Source organism: Terrapene carolina, unplaced genomic scaffold (assembly GCF_002925995.2).
Source record: "Terrapene carolina triunguis isolate 2854851 unplaced genomic scaffold, T_m_triunguis-2.0 Scaffold247, whole genome shotgun sequence".
Lineage (NCBI taxonomy): Eukaryota > Metazoa > Chordata > Testudines > Emydidae > Terrapene > Terrapene triunguis.
Genome location: NW_020664598.1, coordinates 8,651,006 through 8,662,570, shown reverse-complemented (window position 1 = coordinate 8,662,570; position 11,565 = coordinate 8,651,006). Strand labels below are relative to the sequence as shown.

The following is an 11,565-nucleotide window of genomic DNA, read 5'->3' as shown; positions in this document are numbered from 1 at the left end:
CACACACACACACACACACACACACACACACACACACACACACACACAAGAGCTGAAGAGAGACAGGAGCTTTCTGAGGGGCTGACCCAAGACTATGGAATGAACTCCCCCAGGAACTAAAGACCATCACAAACCTCACCATCTTCTGCTCCAAGTGCAAGGTGCCTTTCTTTTACCTTCCCTTCTCTGACTCACACACAATGCTATATGTTTGTATGTGTTAATTAAAAACAAGACACACTGCTGTGCATACACACTTTTCCCCCTGGGAAAAGGATGAGAACAAACATGTGACAGATATTAGTCATGTTGCCTAATGCACTACTGAAAGGCACTCAGATACTATGATGAATACATAGAAGAGTAGAATAGAAAAATGTAACCCCTTAAGCTCCAGCCCTGCAAACACTTATGTACATGTTTAACTGTAAGCATGTGAGTGGTCTCACTGAAATCAAGTGAGCAAAGTTAAGCAGATATGAAAGCATCTGCAGGACAAAGATCTTGGTATTTGGACATTATGTGCCTCTTGTTTTGACACCTACCACAGAACTATTATAAACAACATGCATTTGTGACAGGCCCATTCATGTCATCATAGTCTTAACTGCTCTATAGTGATGTATGGAAATGAAACAAGCTGAAAATCATAATTTCTCCAAAGCATGTTTTCTTTCACAATTATACTGCAGTTGTTTTCTCTTCCAATAAAATCAGTTCAAACAAATGTAGGCACCTAAATGCCTTCTGAGGTGAGCTGAGCATGGGAACTATTTATTATTATTTAAAGTTGAGATACAGTCAATAAAATCTTATGCTTCTCTTGCATGTGCTGATTAGACTCTCTCTGAACTTGCACAGCAACCTGCTTTCAAAATTATTCCAAAGATTTGCACTGCTATTTTGTTTTGTGAGCAAGGAATTTCCAATTTTGTGCCATCTGGATCTTTCCATGGGTGGCACAGAGTTAAAAAGGTTGATTTGCCTAAACAAGGGGAAAACAGGTATGCTTTGTAGTCAGAAAAATCCTGCCCCTGTTTTTCAAACCCAGTTTTCTCACAGTAGGGTTAATATTACCTCTCCTTTCAGATGTTCACAAGCCTGGAGCACCACTGCACTCCTCCAGCTTTATGCAAGTATGACACCACCGAATTCAATTAAGTCACATTGGTATAAAAATAGATCACACGGTGGACAATGTGGCCTCGTATTTTAAAACAGGTAGCACGTGTGCTGGACTTCTACAAATTTATGTCTGATCAAAAATGCTCAGTCTAGCAGCAAGTAAGAAAATATCAGATTTTTCTGGCAATTAATACAAAACCAAGTTTCTTAATGACAAATTGATAAACAGTCAACAGCTTACAACAAAATGTGTCAGGCACCAAAAGTTATGAGTTGATAGCAATTTGGAATCTAACCAAAACTTACCTGTAAGATCTTTTTCTCGAAATTGTATGATCGGGAGAACCATTGTGTCCGCAAGCTGTTTTGCCAGCTCAGAATGGAGAATGTTAAGCTGAAAGAGAGAGAAATGATCTAAAATACTGCATTGTGCACAGAGTACTACAGACACACTGTCATCAGCCCGTGAGCCATATAGGCCTCTGTCTGCAGTATAGTTGTAGCCGTGTCAGTCCAAGGATCTGAGAGAGACAAGGTGGGTGAGGTAAATAAATATTTATTATTATTATTACTACAACTACATTGCATACAACAATGGAAGGTATCAAATTTAGCCATCTGAAATGGAAACTCCACAACATGAAGAAAAAGCATCCCCAGAGGTCTCACGTTCTATAACCGCGTGACCACTACATACAACTGCAAATATGCTGAACAGCTCTGCAGACAGACTTCAGAGAAACTGAGGCACCATTTACTGCACTTCACATGCCCCAGAAGGGACCACCTCAAATGAGAAATCATCACAGGCTCCCACACACTGGAGTTTAAAAAAAACAACAGTACAGACAGTCCCCGGGTTACGCAAACCCGACTTACGCAAATCCGCACTTACGGGAAAAGTTCCGTAAGCTAGAAATGGGAGGGTTGTGGGGTGTTTTTTTGGGGGGGGGAAGGGGGGGGGAGGAGGCGCATAATGGTTGGGGATACGTTTCCGACTTACGCAAAATTCGAGTTACGCGAGGCGTTCCGGAACGTAACATTTGCGTAAGTCGGGAAGCGTCTGTAAAGTTACTTGGAAATCATGCAAGAAATCCAAAACAACTATAAAAACAAACAAACAAACAAACCAAAACAAAACAAAAACGATGACAGCCACCCAACACAACACCAAAAAGTGGAACCAACTACAAGTACTCCACAACCACAGAACACCACCTCTGGGATAAACCATGGCACCAGTATCCACCAAGTAGACACTGCACGACACCCAAACAGCATCAGTTTATCAAGACTAACCCTCACTGGAGCTGCATTATCTGTGCTCTAAGGGACTGAACTTCTGCCCTACCTCAGAACCTGATACCATACTAACTTGTGGAGAACTAGAAGAATTCTTCCACCCGTCTCCACCTCAAATAATTCTTTCACCAGAATGACGACACCACTCACAATTACCATGTCCACACAACAGAAGTTGGTCCAATAAAAGATATTACCTCACCCACCTTGTCTCTCCAGGTGTATTTAAAGCATGTGTGTTTACATTTCTCTTGGGATTTAAAAATTTCTCAGGGAACTAGCTATTGGGCCAAATAATGCCAGGCTTGGTGGTCGTATGATATTTCTGATCCCAGATGGAGGGAATACCTCAGAAAGACCAGGTGTCATTAATTTATTATTATTATTATTATTATTAATAATAATTTTGACCTTATACCTGGTTACCTGGAGTATTAAAAACCCACCAAAAACAAACAAATACTGAGTCAACCCAAATAGCTCAAATAGTGTTTGGTTTTAAGCATTTTCCTCTGGAAACTGAATGCATAGCACTACTGAATATAATGCAAAATCAGTTGCCACTGAAGTCAGTGGAAAGACTGCCACTGACTGTACTAGGAACTGGATCAGATCTGTAGTCATCAACAGTTTTAACAGCTTCAACAAAAATGACAGTGGTAAATGTCCAACAGTTCCTCAGGACCCCATAAATTAAGCTTGCTCAAGGAGAGGCTTTGAAGCAAAACGTTTACCGCCACACTGTTTACTGTCTAAATACTGGTTTCTCACTTGGGCTGCACCTGGCACAGTACACCCACCTTGCACAAACAAAAAGAAAAACGTCCTTGAACATTAACTCAACTTAGGCTCAGTTCCAAATTAAATTGTAAACAAGTGTTGTTCGTTATACTTTTAATGTTTTAATTTTTAAAAACTTCACATTTTATCAATATTTTCTTATTTATTTGGATTGATTTTTCCCCTTTTTTGGTGCGGGGGAGGGAAATGGATTAAGGCCAATATTTAAAGAAAAAAGCAGCAGCAGCAAGTTAGACTTCTAAAAGCCACATTTAGGCACCTCCTGATTTTAATGAGTGCTGAGCTCCTATTAAGATCAATGGATCCTACACTCTTGATTCATGCAACTCTCTCTATTGAAGGCAATGGGAGTTTTGCCTGAGTATGGACTGCAAGATCAGGGAGAGAGTAATTTAATCACTGCTTAAATGAACACTGATTCTATGCAATACGTCTTTCCCCCACCTCCTCATCTATTATTGGGAGTGGACTACATCCACCCTGATTGAATTGGCCCTGTCAACACTGGTTCTCCACTTGCGAAGTAACTCCCTGCTCTCCATGTGTCAGTATATAATGCCTGCATCTGTAACTTTCACTCTATGCATCTGAAGAAGTGAGGTTTTTACCCACGAAAGCTTATGCCCAAATAAATCTGTTAGTCTTTAAGGTGCCACCAGACTCCTTGTTGTTTTTGTCATTTGGAGTAACTCCCAATGAAACTCAACAATGGTTGGGTAGCAGGTGTGTTGGTCATATGGTTCATAATCATCTCACTGTTACCTTGTGTTTCTTGTCTGTCTGTTGTACTTATCTGTTGTCTCATCTTATACTTAAGGGCTTGTCTACACGGCGAAGATTTTTCAGTGTACCTTTAGTTTTCTCGGCACAAACTGCCTTGCACCCACACATAAAAGTTCTTTTTTTGATTCATTCAGTAGCTATGTTTAACCCTTACTGGAAAAACTTTCCCCTGTAGACAAACTCTTAGTCTATCAGCTCTTAGAAGCAGGGACTGTCTTTTTATTCTGTGTTTGTACAATGCCTAGCACAGTGGGGCCATGATGTGTGACTGAAACCACTAGGCTGCTACTACAATACAAATTAAAAATTCATCATTATCTTCTTTAATGCATGGAACGGGGTGTAGGGGCGGACTATGGAGGAGATAAATAGAACCATTCAATAACCAGTGCAAGTCCCTGAGCAGTGATCCAGGGAAAAGCCAAATAGGTAAGGAGGAGTGTCACAGTGTGTTACAGCTGCTACCACAACTCACACACCATAGCAGTGGCCACAGCTTCTGCACCCGAGTTCAGTGGGTTGGGTGAGAGGATACTATGCACTTCAATCCCCAAAGCTTGTTTACTCAAGATGTGCATGGTTGATGAGGATTTCAGCCTAAAAGCTTAATTTAATCCTTGCCTGATCTTTTTAAAGGATTCAAAGAGCATTTCGGTTCCTTCACACTTGAGCCTTTGAGTAGATTTCATTAGTAATTAGCCTCCATTAACCACGTTCTTTGTTAATGCTCTACACAACAGAGTCAGGATCATTTCCCACTGCTAGAGCTTCTCTTTCCTTTCATTCGTGTAAACTGAAATGTATTCACAATAGGAACCATTACAAATAAAGGACCCTATTCATAAATGCTTTACTCTCATGGCAAGTCTCTCCCTCCCTCTCCCCCCTCACCCCCAATTTCCGTAGGTGTCTCTTTAAAATCCAGACCAGAATGTGATCCAGCACATAAAGACATGTTTTGTGGCATGTTGTTATATATGAATGGGGAGGTCCCTTTTTCCATGGCAATAGCAGCAGGGAGAGAGGGTCAGACTGGGCTCAGCTAGGATGCCCATGATCATGCTGGGGCTTGGCAAAAGGTTCCATAGATGGGACCGAAGATGTGATGTTCTATATACTGTCAGGGATCACTGAGACCCAGGATGCTACTTGTCTGGATCCCTAAACGTGGTTGTAAGGCCAAGTTCTGCAAACTTGTTCTTCCTGTCAAGTCTGCAGAGGCAGGAAACCAGCTTGGAGGGGTTAAGTGGCTGTAGAGCAGCCGTAACTGGGATTCAGTAAACTCCAGGGGCACAGCTGACAGGAGGCTGCGGAAAGGAAGGAGTGGGCAACTTAAGAGGAAAAGCCTAGATTCAACAAAATGGATTCTGTGCTCACAGCTAGCAAAGAGGAGGGCTTTGTTTGTACCTTGGAAGGGAGAAAACATTGATTTTTGACCTGTTTATACTCCAGTAAGAGGGGGCAATGCTTTGTGTGTGTTCTGAGAGCGCCTGTTATGTAACATTAACCATCAGTCCTTTTAAAGATCACCAGAAAGAAATGGTATGGCAGGAAGCAAGTAAGGGCTAAATTAATCTTTGGGGTAACTTTGATTAAGTCAATGGAGTTACACCATGCTAATATTTGAGCTTATTTAACCAAGTTTTGTTATTCTGTCTAAATTAGGCCCCAATACAACCCTTTGCCTTTTTACTTAAATGGCAAACAAAAGTTAAAAGTAAACAAACAGGTAGCAGTGTATTTCTGATTATACAAGCACAGACCCCGTGGAACCTAGAAGGGATGAGGTAAGACCAAAAAACCCTCTCCGACACTAAGGTCATACAAGCACCTAGATACTCAGACCACCCGGGAAACATTATTTCATGCCCAGTGACACCATATTTAGAAAAACTCCCATTCCTTAGCAGTGACATGCACTGCCTGGAGAGAACAAAAGCATTGTGTACTCAACTCTGTAGCCTGATTTTTTTTAAATTTATGGAGATATCCTATCTCCTAGAACTGGAAGGGACCTTGAAAGGTCATCGAGTCCAGCCCCCTGCCTTCACTAGCAGGACCAAGTACTGATTTTTGCCCCAGATCCCTAAGTGGCCCCCTCAAGGATTGAACTCACAACCCTGGGTTTAGCAGGCCAATGCTCAAACCGCTGAACTATCCCTCCCCGCCCCCCCCCACAACCATACCGGTATTTAAACCAACCCTCTTGCCATCAAACTCCTGCTGAATCCTACAGCATAAAATTCTATGTCATCTTGTGGTGACTATTTGAAACTTCATTAACTGTTGCTTGTGATGTTCCTTTCCCCGGAAAATCTGGGTACCGATTGCAGAGTTTAATGCTTAATAGTGTAAAGGCCTTTTCTATCAGAAGGAGGAGATCATAAACTAGCCCAATCCGGTTGATACTTGACCCATTTCAGAATCTCCCCTAATTCCCCTGCCTGTCTGGCACAGCCCTTGCATTGAGGATGATGCATTGGGGGGGGGAAGAGAGAGGGAGGGATGCCCAAAGAGGTTGAATGGCCCAGATTCACAAAGACCAGGACTTTCAATAGAAGTTATGAGTCTAAATACCTTTGTGGATTCTGAGCCAATATTCCCAGCACTCCCCTAGTAATACAAATTGGCACACCTCTTAAGGGATGCAATCTACTCCCCCTCTCACATATGGGAGTGGGGTGCAGAGCTGGGGCATTGTTCTCCCACTGGAGCGGTATGCTTCCACTTGGGAGCATCCCAGTAGCAGTTCTACACTCCCCTGGGCACTGGGGTTGCAACTCTGCCCAATCCTTACCTGGTGTAGGAGAAGTATTAAATTAAAGAAGGAAAGTTAGCTTATTGATTAAGGAAATACATAGGTGTTGTAAAAACGGACCTCAATAGCATGTAGAAGGAAGGTCTTAAAAATAATGAGTTATAAGGCGAAATGGAATGAAGTAGGCAGGATGTCTGGTTCAAAGAATAACTAATGAAATAAGGGGAAGTTTCTAAAAGGAAGGCTTCTGACTGATAGGGATGACTACAGGCAATAAGAGAAAAAGAATTTCTCTTAAAAGGAGCCAACATGGACCTTCTCACCCCACCTACCAGTGTTACGTCCTATGTGAACCCAGGTGCAACAAAAAAGCTGTTGGTCAGCAGGAAGGAGGGGACAAGATAAGAAGAAAAGGTCTAGGGAAGAAAGGAGGTGGTAAATCTTATCTGGATTAAGACTGGAAATAAGGGTGAACTGTCTCAATTTGGTTTTTAGCTGCAGTCAGTAATTGGCAATGACATCACTTGTTTGTTAAAGGGTATAAAAAGTGAACTCCTCAAGGGTTCATTGCTAATTCCTGACCATGCTGGAGTCAGCCAATATGGGTCTGAGCACTACTGGGATTAGCCTGTTTTATAAGCATTTGATCAAGATACTTACAATGTTTTGTTACTGTTTTGCTGTAGTAAATTGCTTATTATTTAGGCTTTTAAGGCATGTTTAGAGCAATTGTATCAGTACCATTTGGCCTTTGGATTTAATAAAGGAATTTATAGTTAAATTAGTGTTCGGTGGTTTCCCTTATTAATATTTTCAAATATTATTAATAATTCCAACACAAGGGTTATATAAAGGGAGTGGGATTTATTACTCCTTCCCTTCCATTACATGGTCACACAAAGGCCAGGCAGAATTTAGCCTTTAGTAGTAGTCAGAGGAAAATGGCTAACGAGACAGAGAACATGATGATATTGCTATAGGCCATTTAAATTACCTCATCCACTACTTTTGAAAAGTAATGAAGGGTGGATATCACTTCTTCATCTCCTTTACCCAGGGCAAAATTCTGAAAATAAAAAAATATATTGATACTGTAAGTTAACAAGGTCATTATACAGACCATATGTCGTACTACATATATGTACAAATAATATCCTACTTTCATACATGCACTTTATATTTTAATTTCCTTGTCTAAAGGAATAACGTTTATCTGATTTATTTAAAAGGAATGGTCGTACCAAGAATAGGCTGCTTTGCATCTTCATTAATTTACTAATGTAAACATTTTGGATGGGATTTTCAAAAATACTCAGCGCTGCTCCCACTGAAGTCAACAGGCGATTTCCCCCAATGGCTTCAATGGGACCCGAGTTAGGCCAATGATGAGCCATTTTGAAAATCCTACCCTTTGAATGGATTTTTCATATGCACCATCTAATCAGCTGAACGTTGAGACTGTTACCCTTGCAAACACAGAATTTTAGACGTACCTGCTTTTCATATGCAAGAAGCTGCTTGGAAAGCTGTTGTGTGGCTAGACACATTTCATTCTACAAAACAAAAAGGAGAGTTTAGAAGAGGTAACCAAAAATATTTAGAATTACTGTGGTTACTACTTTATTATTTGGATAGTGGTAGTGTTTATAGGCCACAAACAGGACCAGGACCCTGGGGGATATACACACACACTGCAAGTGACCTTCCCTGCCTCAAAGATCTCACCGTCTATGGGTATGTCTACACTGAGATAAAAAACCCACGGCACCAAGTCTTAGAGCCCGAGCCAGCAGTCTCAGGCTCGCGAGCCTGGGACTGTGGGGCTACAAATAGCAGCGTAGATGTCTGGGCTCGGGTGAAGCCCAGGCTCTGAGATCCTATCACCTGTGGTATCTCAGAGCCCAGGCTCCAGCCTGAGCCCAAATAGCTACACTGCAATTTTATAACCCTGCAGCCTGAGCCGCGCAAGCCCAAGTCAGCTGACCTGGGCCAGCCATGGCCATGCTGTGGGTCTTTTATTGCAGTGTAGATGTGCCGTGTGGCTCTGATTCTGCAATTACTCTAGCACATGCTTAACTCTGTGTACATGAGAAGTCCCAAAGCACTCCACCAATTCATACGACCCATGGCCAGTTGGTGTGAATGAGGCTTGGTCTACATTCGATTTTAGTATGAATTTAAGTGATTGGTTAGAAGTATGATTTTTTTTACTGAAATAATTACATTGGTACACGGATGCAGTTATACTAGTTTAAAGGTGCCTTATACTAGTATAGCTTATTTGTACTGGTTGTACTGGTATAACTATACAGGTTTCAAACTGTGGTAGCCGTACAAAGCTGTGTGTAGAGCAATGCTTAGAGCAATCCTAAACGGGCCAGTGGAACTATTAACATGCATCAATTTAAGTACACTCATAATGGATGGATTGCGGGACTGAGCCCAAATTCAAGAGTAAAAAGAATAGGCGGTTTGCTGACACATGGCTAGTCTGGGAGTAACTTTGCGACCAGGTACATTGAAAAGGTCACAAACTATGCCGGATGCTCCCCTTCCCACAGAATGCATTACACAGCAGCTTCTAAAGAAGTCATAAGTTATAACTTCCCACTTAAAATCTGCAATCCAGAGGAGGAACTAGTGGAAAGAACTGGGGAGGAATAATGAGAAGGGGTGGGAAAGTAGCCCCAGAACAGGTGAAATCAATCAATCTAAGCCAAAGAGGGGAACTGGTTTAGCCACTGACCCCTAAGGCCAATTTAAAGCACCACCATTATTTTGGCGCTACTAGCAATTTCTGGTCTGCAGTGCTCATGTTGCAGACTGAAACCAGACACTTAAACTGCACCCCACAGTCTCAAGGATTTCTCTCCGTTACTCCTTCTCACTCACAGAGATTCTGTATGTCTTTAGGTGGTAGGGGGGGAAGGTGATTTAAAAGGGCCCAAGGGCCCCCGGCAGCAGCACAGCAGGGCTAAGGCAAGCTTCCTGCCTGCCCTCGCTCCCCATCGCTCCTGGAAGCGGCCAGCACATCCCTGTGGCCCCTGGGGAGAGGGTCTCCGCGTGCTGCCCCCTCCCCAAGCGCCGACTCTGCAGCTCCCATTGGCTGGGAACTGCGGCCAATGGGAGCTGTGGGGGTGGTGTCTGTGGGCAGCAGCACACCAAGACCCCTTGGCCCCCCGCCTATGAGTTGCTGCCAGAGGGGTGCGTTGGTTGCTTTCGGAAGCCACCCGAGGTAAGCACAGACACTCTGACCTCCTCCTGCACCCCAACCCCCTGCTCCAGCCCTGAGCCCCCGCCCACACCCAAACTCCCACCCAGAGCCCGCACCCTGAACCTCCTCCCACACCCCAACCCCCTGCCCCAGCCCTGAGCCCCCCCGCACCCAAACTCCCTCCCAGAGCCTGCACCCCAAACCCCCTCCTGCACCCCAACCCCCTGCCCCAGCCGAGCCCCCCCCCACAGCCAAACTCCCTCCCAGAGCTTGCACCTAAACTCCCTCCCACAGCCTGCACCCCGCACCTCCTCCCGCATCCCCTCCCACACCCAAACTCCCTGCCCCAGCCTGGTGAAAATGAGGGAGGGGGAGAGCGAGCAACGGAGGGAGGGGGGATGGAGTGAGCAGGGGTGGGGCCTTGGAGAAGGCGCAGGACAGGGGTGTGGTCCCAGGGAAGAGGTGGGGCAGAGCAAGGGTATGTGGGTTTACGTGATTAGACAGTTGGCAACCCTACTGGGCGGACATGTGAAAGCCCTGGCCATGCCGGAAGATTGTGCCCAGCAGTGCAGCCGGCAGCTCGCTGGGCACCAGTCAGTACAGGCACAGCACCACCCAAATGTCAGGTGGACTGCGTTCGCGCGGGCACAGCTTGTGCATGCGTGGGGGCCCATTGACTGTTCTGCCCTGGGGCCCGGAATTGCTGTCTGGAGGCCGGTTAGGTTGCAAACCTTCTCTCTCATGTGTTTGTACAGCACCAAGCACAAGAGGGTCCCAATCCCAACTGAGGCCTTAGAGTGTTACCAGAATATAAATACTTATTGCTAATAACCATAATGTAGAAGTTTAGCTGAAAGACACTCTGAGCTAGTATTGGGGCTGTTCTCACATAGAAGATTTCAACAATTTAAATAGTACTGAGAAAACAATGTAAAGCTCCCGCAACCCCATGTTGCTATTAGTATTGTGACAGCACCAACAGGCAAATGTGAAGATGCTGGGCTTGAAACACCCTCACACCTCTGCTATTTGCCCTCAGTGTCTTCCTTTGTGTATCAGAAACCTAGCGAGTGGGGGAAGGCAGGAGTAGGCAAGGAAGCAAGTTCTACTCTCAGCTAAAGCAGTAGAGTTCACCTACATTTATATCTGTGTAAATGAGAGCAGAATTTGGCTTGGGATATGTAAGAGGGAGACTAAAGATTCCAACAGCAGAAGCTTTGTCACTAGCCAGATAGGTCTTGTTTGTTTCACTGCCATAAAACTGGTATAAAAAACTGGGGAATCAGGTCTTATATATTTGCCATGGCTAGATCCCTCCTTTCTCCAATTATTAGTCCTCTGAATTATTTCTATTTTAGAGTTCAGATTTTTTTTAAAAAATGAAAAAATAAAACCATAGCTTGTTTGTGTAAGTCAGAGCAGCCTCTAAGCTGCTCTAACTTACACCAATGGGCCAGAGCTAGAGCAGACGTACCATTAGAATCAGGGAGGCAGAACCTGCTCCCTGATGGCTTCCTCTGCCCTTCTGTGCAAGCACATCTTGGTATAGGACAGAATCTGAGTGAAAGACTCTAGAAACAGT

The 11,565-nt window shown here is 43.9% G+C and overlaps 1 protein-coding gene across 2 annotated transcripts in view; it reads right to left on the bottom strand.

Annotated features, from left to right (window-relative positions):
• The window catches only part of APPL2 (adaptor protein, phosphotyrosine interacting with PH domain and leucine zipper 2), a 57,378-nt gene that overhangs the window by 26,528 nt on the left and 19,285 nt on the right, over nt 1-11,565 (bottom strand). For both annotated transcript variants that reach the window (XM_026657489.2, XM_026657490.1), the window contains exons 3-5: nt 8,263-8,322; nt 7,764-7,835; nt 1,432-1,519 (exon numbers count right to left, since the gene is read on the bottom strand). In XM_026657489.2, the coding sequence (XP_026513274.1) occupies nt 1,432-1,519; nt 7,764-7,835; nt 8,263-8,322 (220 nt within the window). The remainder of the gene's footprint in view (nt 1-1,431; nt 1,520-7,763; nt 7,836-8,262; nt 8,323-11,565) is intronic.